The sequence below is a fragment of the Raphanus sativus genome, chromosome 2 (assembly GCF_000801105.2).
Source record: "Raphanus sativus cultivar WK10039 chromosome 2, ASM80110v3, whole genome shotgun sequence".
NCBI lineage: Eukaryota > Viridiplantae > Streptophyta > Magnoliopsida > Brassicales > Brassicaceae > Raphanus > Raphanus sativus.
Genome location: NC_079512.1, coordinates 33416310 through 33439491, shown reverse-complemented (window position 1 = coordinate 33439491; position 23182 = coordinate 33416310). Strand labels below are relative to the sequence as shown.

Here is a 23182-nt window from a genome sequence, read left to right as displayed (position 1 = left end):
GCACACGAGATAAAATAGTCTCCTATGTGGGTGGGTCCCTAATTGAGTAATTTCGATTTATTTATTCAACTTCTTTTTTTTTTTTGCTTTGGAATTGTATTTTAGTGTCCTTTTTTTTTTGTTCTTCCGGAAGAGACTCAACTACAGAGATCGAACACTTGCCGTGTCTACCTCCGCCTACAAGTATATCAACTCTGTCTTCAATGTCCTGAGAATTGAATCGCTCGCTCTTCGTAGAAATTTTTTTCTCCAGTAGTATTATTATCACCACCTCTCCCCGAACTTTCGGATCGTAAAGTAAGCTCTCTGGATGAAGAAGACAAGACACACTGAAAAGTTCGGTCCTTTATTAGATCGTAGCTGAAGAGTTTCCGACATAACTGCTGCCACCATCACCGTTCGTTCTCTGTTGCTGATTTCGATTCTCACAAAATGAAGCAACTTCAGCCACTGCAGAGCCTTAGCCAGTCGCAGAGGATAGCTCTCGCTGGCCTTCTCGTCCTCCTCTTCCCGATCTTATCTCCCAATCTCTTCCACCCTCTTGGTCGCGCCTCTCCTTCTCTCTTCTCCGTCAGTCTTCTCTCCGACGATTCAATCAAGTATCTTTTTTTTTTTTAACGTGTCTTCGATTTCATAAATTAAGAGACTTTGGAATTGCCTTTTTTGGGCAGGAATGGAATGCTCCAAGGCCAAGACATTTGCGCTTACTCGAAGGTGCTCTTCATCGTCACATTGTTAGTGGCTTTGCTCTCAAAGTTTTGTTTTTATTATTAAATCAAAGGTTTGTCTTTGCTTTGTTCCCTTTTGGCTGAACCTCTCTCCCTTGAACAACCAATGTGTGTGTAGTCGATCAGACAACAGGTGGAGTTATGGTCTCCCTTGCCAGATCAATCTTGGAAGCCTTGCACTCAATCTTTTACAGGATCTCGTAAGCTTTCTTCTTGTTGATGTTACCCTAAAAGCTAGATTATAAATTAAAAACTTTGTATTTGATGGATTTGTCACTCTTTTTACAGCATTGCCTGACAAGTCTCAAGGGTTTCTTCAGGTGTTCCTTGACGGTGGACTTAATCAACAAAGAATGGGCGTGAGTAATCTCCTTTGGTACTATGATACAAAGAGATTATATCTACTCTCTCACTCACTTATATAGACTTCTCTTTCGATTTGTTTACTGCATCAGATATGCGATGCGGTTGCTGTTGCTAAGATAATGAACGTCACGCTTGTGATTCCACGCCTTGAAGTTAATCCTGTTTGGCAAGATTCAAGGTATCTCTTCTTTTTGTTAAAAAAATCAACTTAAGTTGCTGGTTCCTAAGTGATTCGTGCTGTGACAATTTCTTTGCAGTTCGTTCGCAGATATATTCGATGTGGATCACTTTACAAGTGTCCTTAAAGACGAGGTTCGGATTGTTAGAGAGCTTCCTCCACAATACGCTTGGAGCACGCGTGATTACTACGCCACAGGTATTCGAGCTACTAGGATTAAGACTGCGCCTACTCACGCCTCGGCAGAGTGGTATGTGGAGAATGTATTGCCTGTTATCCAGAGGTTTGTATGGCTTCTTAACTCAACTGAATCTTTTCACCTGAATCACTGCATTGTGACTAGTATGAATCATGTGTACTCTTTTCTGCAGCTATGGCATTGCTGCTGTTGCCCCGTTCTCTCACCGTTTGGGGTTTGACAATGTTCCTGAAAGTATACAGCGGTTACGCTGTAAAGTGAACTTTGAAGCATTAGACTTTGTTCCTCGCATTCGTGAGCTAGGGGATGCTCTTGTGCATCGACTCAGAAATCCTCCTTCCAGCTCTGAAACATCAGGAGCTATGGATCCAACAGAGAGAGTAAACACCATTGCAAAATCCGGAGCTGGGAAGTTCGTCGTGCTTCATCTTCGTTTCGATAAAGTCAGTTTGATCAACGTGCCACCGTTTTCTTGATAGTAACTTCTGGTTGTGACATAGCTTTTATCTTTTTCTTTCACAGGATATGGCAGCGCATTCAGGATGTGACTTTGGAGGTGGCAAGGCGGAAAGACTAGCGCTGGCGAAATACCGCCAAGTGATATGGCAAGGAAGGGTCTTAAACTCACAGTTCACAGACGAAGAGCTAAGAAACAAAGGGCGTTGTCCGTTGACACCCGAAGAGATTGGTCTACTGCTTTCAGCGTTGGGTTTCACTAACAACACCCGTCTCTACCTAGCTTCACACCAGGTCTACGGAGGAGAAGCAAGAATCTCAACCCTGCGTAAACTCTTCCCGGTGCTTGAAAACAAGAAGAGCCTAGCCTCTGCGGAGGAACTAGCTGAGGTAGAAGGGAAAGCTTCACTGATGGCTGCGGTGGATTACTACGTGAGCATGAAGAGTGATATCTTCATCTCTGCATCTCCAGGGAATATGCACAATGCATTGCTTGCGCATAGAGCTTACTTGAACTTGAAGACCATAAACCCAAACATGATACTGTTGGGACAGGTTTTGGTGAACAAGAGCTTAGGGTGGTCTGAGTTTGAAGGAGGTGTTGTGAATGGGCACAAGAACAGGCAAGGTCAGCTTCGTCTACGGAAGCAGAAACAGTCTATTTACACTTATCCAGCTCCTGATTGTATGTGCAAAGCAGCTTAAGCTGTTATTTTTTTTTTCTGTTGCATACAATCTTTATCAATCTTCAGGAAATCTTACGGTAACTAAGGCTTTGTAGAATACTAGCAACTAAGCAAATTGTTTAAGTCTAAATTATTGTCTATTGTTACATATTTTATATTAATATTTAATTTTTGAGTTTATTATAAAAAATTTTCGATGAATTATCACAATTAAACATATAAAACAAAACAAAAAATTAGATAAATATATAAATTTATACTAACGTTATTATTTAGTTTAACAGATTTAAACTATTTCGTTTATGCTGATTTTAACCAATTAAAACAATTAAACTGATTTAAAAATGGTGTAAATAGATTTGAATTGTATAAAATAGATTCTAAAAAATTGTTTGGCCTAAGATCGATTTGCCGTCACTTAAACCGATGTTATTATACACATTCAACTTTATAACAAAGATGGTCCTTTTATGGAAAAATATCTCTTTTCAAATCATAAATATCGAATCGATGTGAATAAAAGTCTTTTTTGGATTTTACTTTCTTTGACAATGTAATAAAGAAGAAGAAATAACAAAACAAAACTAAAGTGGGAGATTCAAAGTCATAATAAAAAATAAAAAAAAGACAAGGACCCACTCAGATTCAACTCTCCACCGGTAAACCAGATTATCTGTCCGTCTCTTACCGTCTTCCTCTTCGATCTCTCCCGAGTCTTCCGTCCTTGGAGAGAGAGAAGAGAAAGAGAAGATCCAATCTGTCTCAAAGTCAGAAGAAGAAGAAGAAGAAGAAGAAGAAGATGAGTTCTACTTTGTATGCGTCCGGTGTGTTTAAGGAGGTGAAGTCAATCTTGGGAGCCTATCTAGGCGACTCGGTGTCTGACGACGTTGTTCTTGTGATTGCAACCACGTCTTTGGCACTTGTAGTTGGGTTCGTGGTATTGGTATGGAAGAAAACGACGTCGGATCAGAGCCAGGAGCTGAAGCCTTTGGTGATCCCCAAGTCTCTTATGGCTAAGGAAGAGGATGAGGATGATGTGGATTTGGGATCTGGGAAGAGCAGAGTCTCTATCTTCTTTGGTACTCAAACTGGAACCGCTGAAGGGTTTGCTAAGGTAAGTGTCTTTTGTCATTTTTATGGTTATGTTGTTGACTCGGTAGCTCTAGATGTTGGATGTGGCTTTCTTTCTGCTATTTGATCCATCATTGTGATTCAAAGAATTGGTCTTTATGAGAAACATTTTCATTTTTTTTTTAATTTTATCATAGGCATTAGCAGAAGAAATCAAAGCGAGATATGAAAAATCTGCAGTCAAAGTCATTGACTTAGTATGGTTTTACTTACACTATGATTCTTTTCACATTCTGCTAGTTTTAATCACTTGATTTGATTTGATTGGTTATGATGGTTTTGATCAGGATGACTATGCTGCCGATGACGACCAATATGAAGAGAAGTTGAAGAAGGAAACTTTGGCCTTCTTTTGTGTTGCTACGTAAGACTTATTCAATCTGTTAGTGATTTCTCTTCAAGGGTTTGCTGGATTCATTTATTTGATAACTTGTTTAGTTATGGAGATGGAGAGCCCACTGACAATGCTGCTAGATTTTATAAATGGTTTACGGAGGTTTGTAGCCTTTAAATGCAACAAATCAATTCAAAGTATTATTATTTTCTGATTTGATAGGCTTTATGTAGCCTTCTTTACAGAGGTTTGTCCCCTCAACAAATTAGCCACTCTTGTGTTTCACGTCTCCAGGGAACTGAAATAGGGCTTCAAAAACTAGCATATGGTGTGTTTGCTCTTGGTAATCGCCAATATGAACATTTTAATAAGGTACTCCTGTAAAAAATGGTGTCTGCTTCAGCTTATGTATTTTCTCCCGGCCTTACTAATGGTATTTTAATTTCTTGGAAACAGATCGGGATAGTTCTTGATGAAGAGCTCTCTAAGAAAGGTACATGAGTATTTTTTTATAACTCTTTTATCTAGTGCTAGATATTGAAAAGACACCGTAGGACATATTGCTGTGATGTTGCCTATGATAATAATGAGAATGGATGTTTTCTTTTCTCATTGGTGCTTGGGGGAAAACGTAATTATTATTGCCACATTCATTGCAGGTGCAAAGCGTCTTATTGAAGTTGGTCTAGGAGATGATGATCAGAGCATTGAGGATGATTTTAATGCCTGGTTTGTTTCTTATTCTCTGTCTTTCGTTTGCTACTGCTTCAGAGTTGGCTTCATTATTAATGTGTTTCAGTGAGAGATTATTTGACCTCTACTCTCTATAATTCATTCTTTTTCTTTTTTTTTTTGCAGGAAAGAATCACTATGGCCTGAGCTAGACAAGCTCCTCAGAGGTGAGGATGATACAGGTGTGGCAACTCCATATACAGCTGCTATTCCTGAATACCGGCTGGTGATTCATGATCCTAGTTTTACACCTGAGAAATCAATGGACTCGAGTGTTGCCAATGGAAGTACTGCTATTGACATTCATCATCCCCGCAGGTATATGAAACTCCCTGTAGTATATACAGCAACACAGTGTTAGATTTTTTTTTGTCGCATTCTAAACTTTGTTTTTCTTATTGGAAACAGAGCTGATGTTGCTGTGCAGAGGGAGCTTCACACCCCAGAATCTGATCGGTCTTGCATTCATCTCGAGTTCGATATATCTGGCAGTGGTATTACGTAAGTATCCAACTCTGAGTTGTAGTTATTACGTAACCACATTTATCTCGACTTGCATGGACCTTTTGCTTCCACGTATGATTATTGATGTGACCTGGGATTATGCTATAAAATCGATATTTTGACTCTTGTGTCAACAGCATAATGTCCACCGTGTATAGTTAAAATTTGATGGTTATCTATGTGCAGATATGAGACAGGAGACCATGTAGGAGTTTATGTCGAGAATCATGCTGAAATAGTTGAAGAAGTTGGAAAATTGCTTGGGCACTCTCTAGATTTAGTGTTTTCCATACATGCTGATAAGGAAGATGGCTCACCACTGGGAAGCTCGTTGCTGCCTCCCTTCCCTGGTCCATGTACACTTGGTACTGCTTTGGCAAAATACGCAGACCTTTTGAACCCTCCTCGAAAGGTTAACTTCTGTTCGCTTTGAGATCAGCATCACATAGATCCTTTTTCTGGTGGTTTTGGTTTTGGCTTGTTCCCAATAACTAAATTTATTATTTGGGTTTCAGTCTGCGTTAGTTGCCTTGGCGGCCTATGCCACAGAACCAAGCGAAGCCAAGAAGCTTAAACATCTGACATCACCTAATGGAAAGGTCTGAATCACTCATGTATCTTATTGTTTTCTATTGATTTTAAGTTGTCATGAGTTAAGTTTTGGAGGTTTTTGTTTTGGCTCTAGGATGAATACTCACAATGGATTGCTGCAAGCCAGAGAAGTCTTTTAGAGGTGATGGCTGCATTTCCATCTGCAAAACCTCCACTAGGTGTGTTCTTTGCTGCAATAGCCCCTCGTCTACAGCCTCGTTACTACTCCATCTCATCCTCCCCGAGGTGATTATTTATTTTTGAGATACAAGTTGTCAGAAGGAAAACTAGTAGTCTTGATGAGCTTCTCTGACATCCAGAATCTCGCTTTATTCTTTCTAATTCAGGTTGGCGGCAAGTAGAGTTCATGTTACATGCGCACTAGTATACGGTCCAACTCCTACTGGTAGAATCCACAAGGGGTTGTGTTCGACGTGGATGAAGGTTAACTCTCTCCTTCATTTTTTATCACTTTCTTTTAGTTCGCTTTTGTGTTTTTTTTTTTGTTTTGCTTTTTGTTTTTAATAGCTTTTGAAAAACTCAGAATGCAGTTCCTGCGGAGAAAAGTCTTGAATGTAGTGGAGCACCAATCTTTATTCGTGCATCTAATTTCAAGTTGCCGTCCAACCCTTCAACTCCAATCGTTATGGTGGGACCTGGGACTGGCCTTGCTCCTTTTAGAGGATTTCTTCAAGAGAGGATAGCACTTAAAGAAGATGGACTAGAACTAGGTTCATCCTTGCTCTTCTTTGGGTGTAGAAATAGGCGAATGGTGAGACTTGATACAATCGATGCACCTTATTCATTTGCAGTGTCATCAGGATGTTGACCTGTTTTTTATATTGTATGACTTGCAGGACTTTATTTACGAGGATGAACTCAACAACTTTGTTGATCAAGGCGTAATCTCTGAGCTCATTGTGGCGTTCTCTCGTGAGGGAGCACAGAAGGAGTATGTTCAACATAAAATAATAGAGAAGGTAAGCATATCCTGGGATGCATCAGCATCAGGCTTTGGGAAAAGAGGAATGTTAAATAATCTCATTTCTCGTTTACATTTCATTTTGTGTTCAGGCAGCACAAGTTTGGAATCTAATAAAGGAAGAAGGATACCTCTATGTATGCGGTGATGCTAAGGGCATGGCTAGAGATGTCCACCGGACTCTACATACCATTGTTCAGGAGCAGGTAATGAATGAGCGTGCAAGTAGTAGATTTTTGGTTGAATCCCTTGGAAGACTGATACCAACTATATTTTTATAAATTTTCCAGGAAGGCGTGAGTTCGTCAGAGGCAGAGGCTATAGTTAAGAAACTTCAAACTGAAGGAAGATACCTCAGAGATGTCTGGTGATTGATGATGTTTCGTTTTTGGGGATGCTCTGCCTTTTTTCCAAAAGATTTCTTGATAGGAAGGCTGCTTTTACCATTTAGATATTTTATTTGTTTATTTTCCTTCCTCTTGTCTCATTTTCTTACTTACTATAGTCAAAGATTCAAAGATTTGTCAAAAGTGTCTCTTTGTATGGAACAAAAGTATTGAAGGGACGAAAGACTTACAGTCCAATAAATCTGGGGAATGAAAAACTCCATGAGATTTTAGTATCCTCTTGAGTCTTGACGTTGTTCGGCTGCTTTAAGCTTTAAGATGGTGCAATCTTCTCCCACTAATGCATGCATGCCTTGCGCGAGCACATTTATTCAAAAAAGTTGTATCAACACATTGGTGATAGATGACCAACAACTTTTTTATATGGGCGCGAAAACTGATCATTTCGTTACCACTTAGCACTGACACAATCTTTATCAATTGTCTATTGCGAACACTATAGCTTCAAGAATTTTGGAGTCTTCAAGCACTCCTCTTTATATTATTTATGTAAAAAGAATATGTTTTGTTGGATATTGCTAAAAATGCCTCACTAAAAAATAATATACACCTTACACAAAAAAAGAATAATAAAAAAATACACCAATAAGCTGATCAATCAAAATCAATGTCTCAGGAATGAACTGATTTTTGAAAATTTCATATCTAAATGGTGAAAACAGCCTTCCTACCAAGAAAGGTAAAAATTTAAGTGGAGAATCCAGATTAAAACATCATCAATCACCAGACATCTCTGAGGTATCTTCCTTCAGTTTGAAGTTTCTTAACTATAGCCTCTGCCTCTGACGAACTCACGCCTTCCTGGAAAATTTGTAAGATAACATTATACATTAGTTGGTATTAGTCTTCCAAGGGGTTCAACCAAAACAAACCAAACATGAAACGCAAATTCTACTACTTGGTTTACAATGCTCATTCATACCTGCTCCTGAACAATGGTATTTAGAGTCCTGTGGACATCTCTCGCCATGCCCTTAGCATCACCACATACATAGAGATATCCTTCTTCTTTTATTAGACTCCAAACTTGTGCTGCCTGAACACAAAATTAAATGCAGATGAATGAGAATACTTTACATGCTGATAGATCCACGGATATGCTTACCTTCTCTATCATCTTATGTTGAACATACTCCTTCTGTGCTCCCTCACGAGAGAATGCCACTATGAGCTCAGAGATTACGCCTTGATCAACAAAGTTATTGAGTTCATCCTCGTAAATTAAGTCCTGCAATTCATACATGAGGCAGCAGGTCAACATGCTGATGTCACTGCCGTGCCGATGAAAAAGGTGAATCGATTGTAACAAATCTCACCATTCGCCTATTTCTACACCCAAAGAAGAGCAAAGATGGACCTAGTTCTACTCCATCTTCTTTTAGTGCCATCCTCTCTTGAAGAAATCCTCTAAAAGGAGCAAGGCCAGTCCCAGGTCCCAGCATAACGATTGGAGTTGAAGGGTTGGACGGTAACTTGAAATTAGATGCTCGAATAAAGATTGGTGCTCCACTACATTCAAGACTTTTCTCCGCAGAAACTGCATTCTGAGTTTTTCAAAAGGTATTACAAAAACAAAAAGCGAGCTAAAAGATAGTGAAAAAATGAAGGTGAGAATCACCTTCATCCACGTCGAACACAACCCCTTGTGGATTCTACCAGTAGGAGTCGGACCGTATACTAGTGCGCATGTAACATGAACTCTATTTGGCGCCAACCTGTATTACAAAAATAAAGCGAGATTTTGGATGACAGAGAATCTCTTTTCCTTCTGCTAACAACTGGTACCTCAAAAATTAACAGTCACCTTGGCGAGGATGAGATGGAGTAGTAACGAGGTTGTAGGCGAGGAGCTACTGCAGCAAAAAACGCACCTAGTGGAGGTTTTGCAGATGGAAATTCAGACATCACCTCTAAAAGACTTCTCTGGCTTGCAGCAATCCATTTTGAGTATTCACCCTAGAGCCAGAAAGATGTTAACTCATGAAAACTTAAATCAAGAGGAAAAACAATTAGATATACCAGTGGTTCAGAACCTTTCCATCAGGTGATGTCAGATGTTTAAGCTTCTTTGCTTCGCTTGGTTCAGTGGTATAGGCTGCCAACGCAACTAACGCAGACTGAAACCCGAAAGAAAACAAGTTCACTGATTAAAACAAGCAAAATCCAAAACCACCAGAAAAAAAAGATCTGTGTGATGCTGATCTCACAATGAACATAAGTTAACCTTTCGAGGAGGGCTCAAAAGGTCTGCGTATTTTGCCAAAGCAGTACCAAGATTGCATGGACCAGGGAAGGGGGGCGGCAACGAGCATCCCAATGGTGAGCCATCTTCCTTATCAGCATGTATGGAAAATACTAAATCTAGTGAGTGACCAAGCAATTTTCCGGCTAGTTCAACTATTTCTGTATGATTCTCAGCATATACTCCTACATGGTCTCCTGTTTCATATCTGCACAGAGAAGATGCCATTAGTTTTTGCTATACACAGGTGGAATTTCATAGGTTCTTTACATGACAACCTGCTGTTGACTAAAACATTGGTCAGAGTTGGATACTTACGTAATATGAGTGCCAGATATGTCAAACTCCAGATGAATACACGACCGATCAGATTCTGGTGTGTGAAGCTCCCTCTGCACAGCAACATCAGCTCTGTTTCCAATAAGAAACAAATTTTAGAATGCAACAAAAAAAAAATCTAACAGTGTGTTCCAGTATATATTACAGGGATCTTCATATACCTGCGGTGATGATGAATGTCAATAGCAGCATTTCCGTTGGCAACATTCGAGTTCATTGATTTCTCAGATATAAAACTAGGATCATGAATCACCAGCCGGTATTTAGGAATGGAAGCTGTATATGGAGTAACAGCACTTGTATCATCCTCACCTCTGAGGAGCTTGTCTAGCTCTGGCCATAGCGATTCTTTCCTGCAAAACAAGGAATACAGAGTAGAGGTCAAATAATCAAGCTTCCCTTTCTACACTAATGGGGTGTCAATGAAAGACAGAGAGAATAAGAAACAAAGCAGGCATTAAAATCATCCTCAATGCTCTGATCATCATCTCCTAGACCAACCTCAATAAGACGCTTTGCACCTGCATTATTTGTGACCATAACAGTTAAATTTTCCCTCAAGCACCAAAGATACTATGAAAATGGACATCTAAGTGACCAGACAGGATTTGAGAAAACATTCTATGTCCTTCATCCTTCAGTTTCTTTCCAATATCTAGCATTAGATCAAAGTTGCAAACTATGTAAACATATACCTTTCTTAGAAAGTTCTTCATCAAGAACAATCCCGATCTGTTTCCAAGAAATTAAAATGTCCATAAGTTAAGGCTGGAATAAAATCCATAAGCTAGAAGAAGCCACTTTTTTTTTACAAGAGTACCTTATTAAAATGTTCATACTGGCGATTACCAAGAGCAAACACACCATCTGTTAGTTGTTGAAGCCTTATGTCTCCTTCATTCCCCTAGAAACATGAAACACAGAGTAGTTGGTCTTTTGAGGGGGACAAACCTCTGTAAAAAAGACTACATAGACTTTTTCAAATCAGAAAATAATAAAATTTCGATTTGATGAGTTGCAGTGAGGCTACTGACTGACCTCTGTAAACCATTTGTAAAATCTAGCAGCATTGTCAGTGGGCTCTCCATCTCCATAACTAAACAAGTTATCAAAATAAATAAATCCAGCAAACTCTTGAAGGGCATATAGCAAAAGAAGTCAAAGTGAGATTGAAATATGTCTTACGTAGCAACACAAAAGAAGGCCAAAGTTTCCTTCTTCAGCTTCACTTCATATTGGTCGTCATCGGCAGCATAGTCATCCTAATTAAAACCATCATGACCAGCAAAAGGAAGCAAATCAATCCAAGTGATAGGGTCTCACAGGAAGTGAATAGAATCATAGTGTAAGTAAACCATACCAAGTCAATGACTTTGACTGCAGCTTTTTCATATCTAGCTTTGATTTCTTCTGCTAATGCCTATGGAAAAAAAAATGAAAATGACCCAACTCATAAAGACCAAAACTTTGAATCACAATATCAACTTCAACAATGTAACGTCTGATTCTTAGTCACCAGAATCATAAAAATCACAGCTTTTTTAGTCACACACACACTTACCTTAGCAAACCCCTCAGCGGTTCCAGTCTGAGTACCAAAGAAGATAGAGACTCTACACTTCCCGGATCCCAAATCCACATTATCCTCATCCTCCTCCTCCTTAGCCATCAAAGGCTTCAGCTCCTCCTGGCTCTGATCCGACGTAGTTTTTCTCCATAACAACACGGCGAACCCAACAGCCAGGGCCAAAGACGTGGTTGCAATCAGAAGGACGGCGTCGTCAGACACGGGAGTGTCGAGGGACATCCCCAAAACGGACTTGAGCTGCTTAGCTAAATCAGAAGAAGCATCGAAAGTAGATGTCATGTTTTTCGGTTATTGATCTTCCCACTCACTCTTGTCTCCTCCAGTGTTGGAGAGAGCAGAGAGAGAGAGACGCCTTCTGTTCTTTTCTCTCAAAAGGCTTTTATTGAATCTCCAAAACTCTCTTTTCTTTTTTTTTTTTTGGTGAATACAAGGGAGTAAAAACTCCCAAGTTTAATTTATTTCAACATAAACGTACTACTCGACCACATGCCTCGACTTAGGCGGGCCTGAAACATCCTCAATCAACAAAAGATTAACTTCTACTGGAACAACATCAAAAAAATGAAATCCTAATGCTAGAGAAAAAGCATAAGTAGCCAAGCCATCCGCAAAACCATTTGCTTCTCTGAAGACGTGTTTAAAACGGACTATCCAGTCCCTAGAAATAAAGCCATAGCACAGTCGTACTAGGAAGGACAAAGGATGCGTCTCCGCGATCCCTGTCTGAAAGAAACCCACCACCACAGCCGAATCCACTTCTATTTCCACACACCGAACTCTTTTCTGCCAAGCAATCAACAGGCCATAGTAGACACCCCACAGCTCAGCCAAAGGTGCAGAACAAAGCCCTATATTTAGGCTAAAACCACAGATCCAACTACCATTCTCATCTCTCAACACACCACCAGCCGTAGCAAGCCCCGGATTTCCACGCGAAGCCCCGTCCGTATTCACCTTAAACCATTGTAATGGTGGCTTTTCCCATTTAATCCACCTCTCTACTCTCACTGCCTTCACCAATTCTTTCTTTTTACTCCATGTACTAATATCTTTAGCCTGTTCTTTAACAAACTTCACTCGGTCCCTCCACAGCCGCTTCTCCCCAAAGACGTTCCCACACCGCCACTTCCAAGCCCACCACACTGCTACTGCGAAAAGAACAACCCAAGGACCCGTCTCCGTTCGAACCTCCGAGCTCGAGAGATTATCATAGGTCCATTCAAGCAGAGACTGCTGAAAGAACTTTTGCCTCTTAACCGGTGGTATAATCCGGTTCCATATACCTTGCATAGCTGGACAGTCCCTGAGAACATGTATTATTGACTCCACACCCCCTCTGCACACTTGACAAACATTAGAAACCCCAATATGCCTTCGAAATCTTTCCTCATTTGTCATGATGACTTGCTGAGAGACCAACCACAAGAAGACGCGTATCCTTTCCGGTACCTTCAACCTCCATATACAATTATAAAACTGCTCCATATCCTGTGTAAGGACATTCTCTCGTGTTACCAGTGCATAAGCTGACGCAACTGAGAAACTTCCATCTCGAGTTTCTCCCCAAGCCAACCTGTCTTTAGCCCCTGTAACGGTGTCTAGGACAACTGATCGAAGCTCCAATCTCTTATCCTCATCCATGTACTGCCCAATAACCTCAAGCTTCCATCCCCCATCCGCCTGCCACAACTCCTTTGCCCTCATATTCACAAGCTCGTCTGGTAAAAATCCACGCACAGAGTCTATCAAAGCTTCATTACCCAACCATTTATCAGTCCAAAAACGAATAGTTGCTCCATCCCCCACAACCCAAGCATACCCTTTAACGATCACCTCTAAGATTCCAATCCCCACACTCCTCATAGTCGAAGACCATGAACCAGTAGATGCGAGCCAAGCTAAATTTTGGACGTCACCAATGTTATACTTACTCCGCAGCACCCGAGCCCAAAGACTAGTGGTATCATTCAACAATCTCCAACCCAACTTTGCTAGTAACGCCATATTCATCTCCTTAGCATGCCTAATGCCCAGACCACCCTCCTGTTTTGGTTTACATACTCGATCCCATGCAACCAGATGTTGCTTTCGTTGTTCACTCGTACTTCCCCATATAAAATCCCTTGATAACTTATCCAAAGCATTAAGAGTAGCAACGGGTAGCTGAATACTACTCATAGTGTGGACTGGAGTAGAAGACAACACAGCTTTGGTTAAAGTAATCCTACCAGCTCGACTCAACATCTTCCCTTTCCACCCTGCTAACCGCGATGAGACTCTGCCAATAACTTCACTAAACGTTTCTTTATTGATCCGCTTATGGAGAATCGGCATTCCCAAATACTTCCCAAGATCATATGTGGATTGAATACCACTCTCATAGGTGATGCGATTACTCAACTCCACCGCCACATTCTTAGAAAAGAAGATCTTGGACTTCTCTAAGCTCACCTTTTGGCCTGAGGCATTACAGAACCTCTCAAGGACTCCCCGAATCACCCTGATCTGCGCTACAGATGCCTCCGCAAACAATATCAAGTCGTCGGCAAAGCAAATATGAGAAAGTTTAGGACCTCCACAGGAGAGCTGAACCGGTTTCCATATCTTTGCCCCAACCGCATCCTCAATAAGATGACATAGACGCTCCATACACAACACAAACAAATATGGGGATAAGGGATCCCCTTGTCTTAGGCCTCTCGCTGGTCTAAACGGCTCCGTTTTCTCGCCATTCCAGAGCAAGCACATAGATGGTCCTGTAACACACTCCATGATCCATCTTACCCATCTGTCTGACAGACCCACGGCTTGCAAAGTATCCTCCAGATAGTCCCATCTAATCCGATCATAAGCCTTTTCAAGATCCAATTTTAAAATCATCCATCCTTTTTTCCCTTGCTTCTGCCGCATTGAGTGAATCGCCTCTTGCACAATCACTATATTATCATTGCTCAGCCGTCCTGGAATAAAACTCGACTGAGCCGGTCCAATTAGCTTCACCATCACTTGTTTCAGTTTTCTAACCATAGCTTTTGTAATTGTCTTAAAGAGAACATTACAAAGGCTAATTGGTCGAAACTGAGTGATCCTTTCTGGACTTGCTACCTTGGGAATGAGAACTAGCAACGCATCATTAGTCTCCTGCGGTAACTGCCCCGACTCAAAGAAATCCAAAGCAAACCTTATCACTGATTCCCCCACTACCTCCCAGCTCTTTTGATAAAAAATAGGTTGATAACCATCCGGTCCCGGAGCTTTAAAGCTCCCCATACTCCGCACTGCTTGTTCTATATCCATCCCTGAGAACGGTCTACTTAGTTCCACCTTATCATCTCGCGAAAGACTAGGGAAACCTTCCTGCGGAAGCTTCTCAACAACAAGATCAACATCTTCCAATGAGTAGAGGCGAGTAAAATACTGTACCGCCATGCTCTCTAACTCCACTGTATCAGAAACCCACTTATTCTCATTATTCTGCAGAGATTCAATACGATTCCTTCGCCGTCGAATCACCGTGGACATGTGAAAGAACTTAGTGTTCCTATCCCCAAGAGTCACCCATTTCTCTCTAGATTTCTGAAACCACACCATTTCCTCCTGTTCAAGAATAACATCAAACTCCTTTAATAACGACTCCTCCCTGTTCAAGAGCTCGTCCGTCTGATTCCTATCAATTTCCTCCTGCACTTCTTTGATCTCTTTCATTACTTTCTCCTTCCGAACTTGGATTTCTCCAAATACCTCCTTGTTCCATTTACGCAGAACAAGTTGAAGATTCTGCAGAGCAGCCTTCGTGTTAATGTTCCTGTTCCACGAGTTCTCCAACAAATCTTTAAAACTCGGGTGTTGTAACCAGGCAGCCTCGAACCGGAAAGGTCGTCTACTCGCATCCATTCTCACCGGAGGTTCAAGTCGGAGAAGCAATGGTGCATGGTCTGAAGCAAGGAACGGTAAATGGGAGACTAACGCACCTTGCCACTTCAAGCGGGTCTGAGCACAACACAGCACCCTATCCAGACGCTTAGCTACAAAGGAACTCCCTTCTTTCCCTCGTTTCCACGTAAATTGATTTCCAGTAAAGCCCATATCAATAAGAGATAAATCATTTATCCACTCCCCAAAGACTAAGGAGTCATCTGAGAGTTGCCCATTACCTCCTGTTCTCTCATCCAAACGAACTATTGTATTGAAGTCTCCTCCGATCACTAAAGGTCCTTCGATACCTCCAATAACATCTTTTAGCTGGCCCCACAGTGAACTTCTCCTGCTTACTGATGGCGCCGCATACACCACAATGAGGTTAAGAGTTTCCTCTCCATTCAACACCGTAGCATAAATAAACTGGTTCGACGAGAGCACAACTTTAACCTCGCCAATCCCTGATCTCCATAACAACCATAATCCCCCACTCTGCCCTTCAGCATCAACTCTGAAAGAATTCTCAAACCCAAGGTTCTGACAAATACTCCTCGCTTTCTCACCTCCAGCATGCGTCTCAAAAATTGCTAAAATATCTGTTTTGAACTTCTTCAAGATATACCTTATCGATCTTCGAAACTTTGGTTTGTTTGCCCCCCGGCAATTCCAAAAAATGCAATCCATTAAATAATTAAACTAATCCGGATGAAATAACCGGGGAAACCTGCTAGTCGAGGTTCTCCCTCACCTCCATCTCCATCTCAGAGTTCCCTGATTTCTCAGTGCCCTCTGTATGCTCGACAACCGCCATCGGAACCAGAGATGTCTCCATGCCCTCCGCCTGCTCATGTTGACCCTCCTTTCCTGATCCTTGGTTCTCATTCACAAATCGCCCTCCTGAGCGACCCACGTTTCCCGGTTCAACCCTCATTCTCTTCCCCGTCAACGAAAGTTCTGAGTCCTGATGTTGTGGGCCAAAAATCAGCCCTCTAACCGGTTTCACTTTCGCTTGGGCCTTAAATCGATTAATGGTTTTCATCGGCCCATTCTTCCTCCCCTTGTCATTGTTTTTGCTTCCCGCAATGGGCCTTAACGGGCCTGCCTCAAACACCATAGGCCCTGTTTGCGGAACACGTTTCACATTCACATCTTGGTTCTCTTTGTTCCCCTCACCACGCGACGTATCTTTACGCGTATCTTCACGTGGATCTTCAAACTCCAAATCTTCCCTTAACCGATCAAAACTGTTGGAAACAGTGATATTTTCCATATTCTTCTCCAACCGTGAATCACGCCTACCAAGATTCGCATTTCCTTTTTGGCCCCTAGCAGCAGCTGCCACATCCGTCGACCCCGACGCCTTCCGACCCGATCGCTTCACCTGCGTGTATCCATCTTCTGCGTGACCAGGAGGCATCTCAGTCCCAGTGCGCTGAGCTCGAGGAGCACTCATCTCCTCTCTTGCTCGAACCGACGACGGACATGTATGAATCATATGACCATAAAGACCACATCCCGAGCATACATTAGATAGTCCCTCATATGAAACATAGAATCTTGCACCATTAACCATAATTGAACCCTTCAATGGTTTCTTAAGGTTAACCTCCACACAAACCCGTGCAAACCTTGCTCTCTCCAAATTCGACGTGGTTGCATCCACCTTGATAGGCTTCCCCACTCCTCTCGCAATACCAAAAAGGATTGCCTTGTGATAGAAGTTAACCGGTAAATCAGAGATACGCACCCAAACTGGCGTTGTAGTTATGTCATCCTTGACTGGATCAAACTCCGGGTTCCAAGCCTGAACCATAAGATAGCTTCCAAACGCTCTCCACGGTCCTCCTGTTAAAGCGTTTATGTAATCTTCCTCTTCTCCAAAGCGAATCATGAAGTACTGACGGGGTAGATCCATAACAACCATCGCCCCTTTAGGTTTCCATAATTCTTTTAGTCTCCGGTGTAACGCCATAAGCGGTACGTTCCGTCCAAGGACTTTGACAATCATACACTGCTTCCATAAATCGTTCATCGCCTCCAGCACATCCGATCCTATGGTTATCACTGGTTCCCCATCCACCCCATCAGGGAACTCAAGGGTAACCCTTTCTGCCACAAACTTCTCATCCAAAACATCCTCTGGCCTGCGCATCCCACCACCATTACTCCCTACCAACTTCCCTACCCATGAGTCGGGGGGATCACCCGGAGGCCTCCCCTGCCCTCCAGATTCATTCATCATTGCATCTTGATTCGCCGCCCCCAAAACCCTAGTGTCGCTCGCCGTCGCCATGATCCGCACGTTTTTTTTTTTAAGTTTTTTTTTTTGTTGTTGACATTTTTTGTTTTTGGCATTTTTCAAAATAAAACAACAAAAATAGTTTTAACTGATAAAACAATAAATTATTGTTAAATAAAAAAGCTACTAGATGGTGCCAGTGCAAAAGAATTAAAGTGACATGAAAAGCAAAGTGAATCAAAAGACAAAAACATTTTATTGATAACCAAATCACTAGTAGAAGAAAGAGGACAAATATAATCCAAATATGCGAATGAAAACTAAAGTTGCACCACACAGAACAACTACAAGACAACAAAAGATAATTACAAAAAAAAAAGTTACATAATCATATTCTTCACTTCAACCTTCAGCTTCGCAAGCTCTTCTTCAGACATCACCACACTTACAACCCTCGCAAAATCTCCCTTAGGAAACACCAACACAACTCCTTTGTCCCCAACACCATGGATCGTGTAGTTCACAAAATCAGGCTTCTCTCCTTTGATCTCAAGTTCCTCACACTTGTCAAGATTCACAAACGTTAAGTTTGCACCGTACGTGATAAAATCCGAAGAGCCTCTATCTTTGTCTATCATCCCCTTGATCACACCGTTCTCTTCTCTTCTCTTGCTAGCAACCAGCCCCGCTAGTTCGGACACCTCAGTCATCTCGTCTTTTCTTTCCACTACGCTTATTACCAAGTCATCGTTCCAACATGCTGAAGACGTTTTACGGTCACAAATTGTTATGACATTTGTGTCGTTTTCGCCACGGATGTTAAGCATGGACCTCCATATCAATGCATACAGAATACTAATCTCCGAGAAAGATCGGTCGTACTTGGCCATCAGACGGTCAATTTGCTCGAGACTAAAGTTAAAGTTATATCTCCCTATCTTGCATTTATTGTTGCTAAGCAACCAATACTTCCCAACTGATTCAACCTTCTTAATGGAAATGGCATGACCATTGTCACCATCTTGACCATTAGCATGAGCGGCCAGTTCGGGCTTTTTCGGGTAAACGGGTTTGGATGGGCCATGATTTGACATTAGTTGTCCCATTCTTTTCATGAAAGTTGATGCTGAAACTACATCTCCTAGTACATGGGCCCAACTTAGCCCTATTGATAACCCACCACATTTGAACTGTGTTATCTGAAAATAGATTTCAACAAACAAAATTATATTTACTATATATAATCTTATATCTATGCGGACCTAAACCTTATTAGACAACCTAACTAAGACAAATCATTTAGCTGGTGGTGCAGAGTGCAGACAACTTATATAAAGGTTCTTGATTATATATTTAGAAACAAATCGTTGTGGAGACTGTCTAAGCAAATATGAATCTAGTCTATTCTCTTTTTTTTTACAAGAAAATCTAATCTAATTTCTCTACTGGAATAAAATAAGTCCAAAATATATTCCCAGTTTTATTAAACTGACTAGTTTAAACGCAATGGCTACGGTGCATAAGTTTGCAGATGCAGATGTTTGCGGTTTCAAATGTTATTTAACATTTTATACGACTCGCACAATAATTGAAAATTGTTGCATTTGCATGATATTTGTGAGTAGTTGATTATGAGATATTGCAGCGGTTTAATAATAAATATCAATCTAAATATATTATAATATTGTAAAAATATAAAAACATACTATTATGATAAAATAAATAATTATTAATATAATATGATTAATAATAATATTTTGTTTATTTATTTAATTTTTAATTATTTGAAAGTTATAATTTTAATATTTTTTTTGAAGATCTATATAAATTTTTTTAAAAGAATGTTTTATTTCGTTTTATATATGCGTATATCTTTATATATGTATGTATATTTTTTTTTTTAAATTCTAATGAATAACTAGTTTAAAGTTTTTATAAAATAAATTATGATATTGTTTGTGAATTTAAATTAAAATATAAATGTGTATATATTTTTATTTATAATATTTCTAATCTTTAATTTTTAATTTTTAATTTAAAATTTTAAAATCTTTTTCAAAAGTTAATTATATATATATTTATTTACCCGTAACTATCCGCAACAACACACGCTAGATGAACCATCCACAAACGCTAGATGAAACCATTTTTTATTTTAAAAGGTTCGAAGCAGTTTGAATTGATTTATAATGGTTTGTATGATTATTTTGAAGTGTTTTCAACCGGTACCAACCGAAAAAGGCTGCGGTTTTCGAGTGGTAGCGGAATTCTTAGTGAAGATAAAATTAGGTATAATCTTGAAATGAATATTTGATAGCAACTACCACAACAGAAACGTTTGAATTTAATTATGTTGGTTTTTAGCCTGAGACCATAAATAGTACCACTAAAACTCGTATGTATGTTGTAGTTACCTGGAGGTAAACGAGTGGAGAGAAGAAAAGGTCAGGACCAAGAACTTGATCGTAGACAAGGAACCGGTGGTCGATGGAACGGTCGTCCAAGTCGAGCCACTCCTGGACCGTGAACCCTTCGACTTTAGCTTCAACTATGCGCATGCCACTGTCGTTGCAGCGAATGTAAGGTATGGCTTGAGCTGAAGGGTCGTCGTTGTCGAGGTTCCGGATCCGACCCGTCACATGGTCATAACACTGGAGGTCGAGCAGAGGAAACGTGATGTTCTTCAAGTCGACGATGGTAAAGTCACGTGCACCCTTGAAGAAGTAAACAGCTCGGACGTAGTGGAGCTTCACGGCCAAGTCCATGGCCGTCAGATGCCGTGGCTTGTTCTCGCCTGTCATAGAAGCAGGCACAACCGACGAGATCTTCAAATCTGTCACTGGGCTTGCCTCCATTTCGAGAGAGAGGAGAAAAATAACTGATGTGTAGTAGTCTAAAGCCTAAATGGAACGTGTTATAAGCATCTAGTTGCATGCAATGTGATGTCGGACAGTTGAGACAACCTTTTCGGTGACATTAAATGTACATTTTAATAGACAAAGGTCTCTAACTTTATATATAATAAACAAAATTGATCAAAGTCATTGCAATCATCAGATCTAACAACTAACACTCTTTATTACATCCATGATCCATGTCTGTTGGTTTCAACTAATAAGTGCACCTCTCTTAAGACCAACCCTCTTCCATCCAAATCCAAATTGAAATAACCGAACAGAACTGCACATCAAAATCTTAATATGATTTGAGGTAGATTCATGTTTTCTAAACCAAGCCAAACAAGAAAAACAAACTATCCAAAATTTAAAATTTTCTTTCAACATAAATTTGGTTAAGAAACCAAACCCAAAGCGTACAAACTGATCACAAACTTGAACTTAAACTCAATCGGAACCCTGATTGAACACCACGTTTGCCAACCATTCTACTCTGTTCCTAAAGATGACCATCATTCTCTGTTGCGTCTTGTTACAAGCCATGTAAACAATACCTGTTCCACAGAGTCATCAGTGATGACGGTACTCCAGACGCTTGGATATGGTGTTTTTCCCATTTGCTCAAATTCTCTTTGATCAATTGCTTGGGTCATCGCACGTAGCCTCATCTAGAGAAGCAGCAAGGTACTCAGCAAGGCTCTGTTGATTATTGCTAGGTTTGTGGGAAGCTTCTGATATCATAGGTTTCTTTGGTGCTATAGAATTGGGACGCCAGGCTTGATCTGTTGGGTAGCTGCTTGAAGCATCTGAGAAGCTCTTCCATAAGACTGGCTTAAGATGCTTCCATGGATCTTCAGCCATGGAGTTGGAGTAAAATCGTTCTGCACCTTGTTCCATAGGTCCTCTTCCTCCACCTCGCCCAAAGTTTGTGTTCATACCGCGTCCTCCCCCGCCTCTTCCTCTTCCTCTTCCTGAATTAGGATATGTGTTTCCAGCCCAGTTAGAATTTTGTCGTCCGTAATGGGGAAATTGTGGAGGGGTATTGTTATAGCCGCCTCCTCGAGGACCTCGACCACCATATCTGTTATTCCCCATATCATGGTTTCCCTGAGAGAATGGATAAGGGCGAGGTACCCATTGAGGTGGACCTAAATGGTTAACTGGTGGTGGAGGCCTAAAGTTGTTATTCCAAGGGGCGGGTGGACCTCTGTACGAGGGTGCCATCCCTCTTGGTTGGGTATGCTGATTATCACCACCGTAATGAGCTTCTTGAAAACCGCCATGATTGGGATGTGCCTGATAGTCATTCCCCACAGATCCTGTTCACAATTATAGTCCAAGGATCAGAACTGGATTACTATTGTTCGTCCCAAAACAGAGAACAAGAAGACAAATGAGTTCTGATGTGAAGTAATTATACTACGGTCGATTCCTAGAAAGTGAAACATAAAAGGGATATATCAAAATTAAGCTAGATGAAGTTGATAGGTTCCGAACCTGTTTCTTTATGAAAAAAGTGACAATTATTTTACTTCATTGATTTTGAACGGCCGATTACAATCAAGAATACATGACTAAACCATACAAAGAACAAAAAAATCCTATCGATTTGTTGAAGGGATCACGTAACTCTCCAATATACTACAGACAGACTGTTCCTATATCTGTTGAATCAAATACTTATACACGCCAAGGACCAAGTAACATGCTAACACATAGTTAGTTAAGCTGATTTGGAACTAAGCAATCTTCTTTATGACTACCTTATTTGCCCTCACAGGAATATAAGACAAAATGAAAACTAAGACAGAAGCACTGACTATCAAGAGTACCACAAGCAGAAACAATCTGACAATATAAAAAAAGCAAGCACCTGGAACAGACGGTGGAAACTGCGGTACAGGAGGGCTCATTTGATGACTAGGAGATGAGATGTATTGTTGCTTAGGGCTCTTGTTCCTCTTGAAACTAGAATAAGCGGCCATCGGGTCGGTGTAATAATCAAACCTTGGCTTATCATACGATTCCTGCTGGTGAAAGGATGCATCAGCCAAGGGATTTGAGAGGTGACTTGTGTTCATAGAGGTTTCAGCCTCTGTAGAACCATCATTATGTTCAGCCGTAGCAGCTTCCATCCGCATTGCTTTTAACATTTCTTTTCTTTTCTCTGCATCTTCCATTGCTGCTCAACTTCAGAGCTAATCAATTACAAAATACAAACTTTTTTAGAAATCATCCATCAAATCGAACTAAACGAGCTAAGATGTACACGCGAGAACAATCTAACCCTAAATCCCCAAATCATGGCAAACTTTGTACGGATACACTCAAATTGGGAAGACGAAATTGAGAGTGATGCGAACCTTTTCAGAGGAGAGTTTACTCAACTTCTTCACTTCCTGGGAGATCGCCGGAGGTAGAGGATGAATGAAAAGTGAAAACCCAGAACACGATGATGACCATGACGAAGCAGCCTCCGCAAATATAAACGAGGCTTCCAAAACCCGGTTCGTTCTCGACCGTGTCTTTTCCAATTAAAACCGGTTTACGGCGATTAGAATCATAAACCAAAACACGATGACTTCCAAAACCCGGTTCGTATTCGACCGTACTTTTTTTCAATTAAACCCGGTTTATGCAGGTTGAAAAATCATGAACCAGACTC

General features: G+C 40.8%; 6 protein-coding genes across 9 annotated transcripts; 2 read left to right on the top strand and 4 right to left on the bottom strand.

Moving 5' to 3' along the window:
• Window positions 1–114: 114 nt before the first annotated feature.
• On the top strand, window positions 115–2761 carry LOC108820996 (O-fucosyltransferase 31). 2 transcript variants are annotated; one of them, XM_018594044.2, is made up of 8 exons: window positions 115–570; window positions 672–734; window positions 847–928; window positions 1017–1087; window positions 1184–1272; window positions 1352–1555; window positions 1644–1914; window positions 1994–2761. In XM_018594044.2, the coding sequence occupies exons 1-8, from the start codon at window positions 433–435 to the stop codon at window positions 2630–2632; spliced, it is 1557 nt and encodes a 518-aa protein (XP_018449546.2). In that variant the 5' UTR covers window positions 115–432; the 3' UTR covers window positions 2633–2761. The 2 variants fall into 2 exon arrangements, with proteins under 2 accessions (XP_018449546.2, XP_018449552.2); XM_018594050.2 differs by having other exon boundaries at window positions 431–570; window positions 672–714.
• Window positions 2762–3212: 451 nt separating this feature from the next.
• On the top strand, window positions 3213–7511 carry LOC108843579 (NADPH--cytochrome P450 reductase 1). Its single transcript, XM_018616808.2, has 17 exons — window positions 3213–3727; window positions 3882–3941; window positions 4032–4108; window positions 4183–4240; window positions 4373–4450; window positions 4535–4571; window positions 4738–4807; window positions 4937–5128; window positions 5219–5311; window positions 5501–5726; window positions 5830–5913; window positions 6000–6151; window positions 6253–6349; window positions 6450–6677; window positions 6763–6885; window positions 6980–7093; window positions 7178–7511. Exons 1-17 carry the CDS (start codon window positions 3413–3415, stop codon window positions 7256–7258), a joined length of 2085 nt encoding a protein of 694 aa, XP_018472310.1. The 5' UTR covers window positions 3213–3412; the 3' UTR covers window positions 7259–7511.
• Window positions 7512–7807: 296 nt separating this feature from the next.
• On the bottom strand, window positions 7808–11869 carry LOC108825868 (NADPH--cytochrome P450 reductase 1). 3 transcript variants are annotated; one of them, XM_018599227.2, is made up of 18 exons: window positions 11437–11864; window positions 11236–11295; window positions 11061–11137; window positions 10914–10971; window positions 10696–10779; window positions 10571–10607; window positions 10377–10396; window positions 10188–10228; window positions 10037–10111; window positions 9855–9947; window positions 9519–9744; window positions 9328–9411; window positions 9099–9250; window positions 8913–9009; window positions 8611–8838; window positions 8400–8522; window positions 8217–8330; window positions 7808–8095 (listed from the first exon to the last, which is right to left on the bottom strand). In XM_018599227.2, exons 1-18 carry the CDS (start codon window positions 11740–11742, stop codon window positions 8015–8017), a joined length of 1956 nt encoding a protein of 651 aa, XP_018454729.1. In that variant the 5' UTR covers window positions 11743–11864; the 3' UTR covers window positions 7808–8014. The 3 variants fall into 3 exon arrangements, 2 of the variants coding, with proteins under 2 accessions (XP_018454729.1, XP_018454736.1); XM_018599234.2 differs by having other exon boundaries at window positions 10037–10229; window positions 10328–10396; XR_008942717.1 differs by lacking the exons at window positions 7808–8095; window positions 8217–8330 and having other exon boundaries at window positions 8611–8831; window positions 10037–10229; window positions 10328–10396; window positions 11437–11869.
• LOC130508697 (uncharacterized) lies at window positions 11822–17674 on the bottom strand. Its single transcript, XM_057004339.1, has 2 exons — window positions 16130–17674; window positions 11822–16020 (listed from the first exon to the last, which is right to left on the bottom strand). Exons 1-2 carry the CDS (start codon window positions 17672–17674, stop codon window positions 11938–11940), a joined length of 5628 nt encoding a protein of 1875 aa, XP_056860319.1. The 3' UTR covers window positions 11822–11937.
• Window positions 17675–17853: 179 nt separating this feature from the next.
• LOC108843577 (protein ECERIFERUM 2) lies at window positions 17854–20661 on the bottom strand. Its single transcript, XM_057003190.1, has 2 exons — window positions 20035–20661; window positions 17854–18819 (listed from the first exon to the last, which is right to left on the bottom strand). Exons 1-2 carry the CDS (start codon window positions 20473–20475, stop codon window positions 18001–18003), a joined length of 1260 nt encoding a protein of 419 aa, XP_056859170.1. The 5' UTR covers window positions 20476–20661; the 3' UTR covers window positions 17854–18000.
• A 140-nt stretch (window positions 20662–20801) lies between these two features.
• On the bottom strand, window positions 20802–23004 carry LOC108843578 (protein SICKLE). Its single transcript, XM_018616807.2, has 3 exons — window positions 22881–23004; window positions 22391–22715; window positions 20802–21836 (listed from the first exon to the last, which is right to left on the bottom strand). Exons 2-3 carry the CDS (start codon window positions 22695–22697, stop codon window positions 21154–21156), a joined length of 990 nt encoding a protein of 329 aa, XP_018472309.2. The 5' UTR covers window positions 22698–22715; window positions 22881–23004; the 3' UTR covers window positions 20802–21153.
• Window positions 23005–23182: the final 178 nt, after the last annotated feature.

Excerpts from the sequence above, each read along its gene's own strand:
- LOC108820996 (XM_018594044.2), top strand. The coding sequence starts at position 433 with ATGAAGCAACTTCAGCCACTGCAGAGCCTTAGCCAGTCGCAGAGGATA. Across the intron at positions 1,273-1,351 it reads CCTGTTTGGCAAGATTCAAG|TTCGTTCGCAGATATATTCG; the intron begins GTATCTCTTCTT and ends ATTTCTTTGCAG. Across the intron at positions 1,915-1,993 it reads TTCATCTTCGTTTCGATAAA|GATATGGCAGCGCATTCAGG; the intron begins GTCAGTTTGATC and ends TTTCTTTCACAG.
- LOC108843579 (XM_018616808.2), top strand. The coding sequence starts at position 3,413 with ATGAGTTCTACTTTGTATGCGTCCGGTGTGTTTAAGGAGGTGAAGTCA. Across the intron at positions 6,152-6,252 it reads TCCATCTCATCCTCCCCGAG|GTTGGCGGCAAGTAGAGTTC; the intron begins GTGATTATTTAT and ends TTTCTAATTCAG. Across the intron at positions 6,886-6,979 it reads AACATAAAATAATAGAGAAG|GCAGCACAAGTTTGGAATCT; the intron begins GTAAGCATATCC and ends TTTTGTGTTCAG.
- LOC108825868 (XM_018599234.2), bottom strand. The coding sequence starts at position 11,742 with ATGACATCTACTTTCGATGCTTCTTCTGATTTAGCTAAGCAGCTCAAG. Across the intron at positions 9,948-10,036 it reads GACATTCATCATCACCGCAG|AGCTGATGTTGCTGTGCAGA; the intron begins GTATATGAAGAT and ends TATTGGAAACAG. Across the intron at positions 8,096-8,216 it reads ATACCATTGTTCAGGAGCAG|GAAGGCGTGAGTTCGTCAGA; the intron begins GTATGAATGAGC and ends CAAATTTTCCAG.
- LOC130508697 (XM_057004339.1), bottom strand. The coding sequence starts at position 17,674 with ATGGCGACGGCGAGCGACACTAGGGTTTTGGGGGCGGCGAATCAAGAT. Across the intron at positions 16,021-16,129 it reads ACTCTGAGATGGAGATGGAG|TTTCGAAGATCGATAAGGTA; the intron begins GTGAGGGAGAAC and ends AACAAACCAAAG.
- LOC108843577 (XM_057003190.1), bottom strand. The coding sequence starts at position 20,475 with ATGGAGGCAAGCCCAGTGACAGATTTGAAGATCTCGTCGGTTGTGCCT. Across the intron at positions 18,820-20,034 it reads CTCCACTCGTTTACCTCCAG|ATAACACAGTTCAAATGTGG; the intron begins GTAACTACAACA and ends ATCTATTTTCAG.
- LOC108843578 (XM_018616807.2), bottom strand. The coding sequence starts at position 22,697 with ATGGAAGATGCAGAGAAAAGAAAAGAAATGTTAAAAGCAATGCGGATG. Across the intron at positions 21,837-22,390 it reads GTTTCCACCGTCTGTTCCAG|GATCTGTGGGGAATGACTAT; the intron begins GTGCTTGCTTTT and ends AATTGTGAACAG.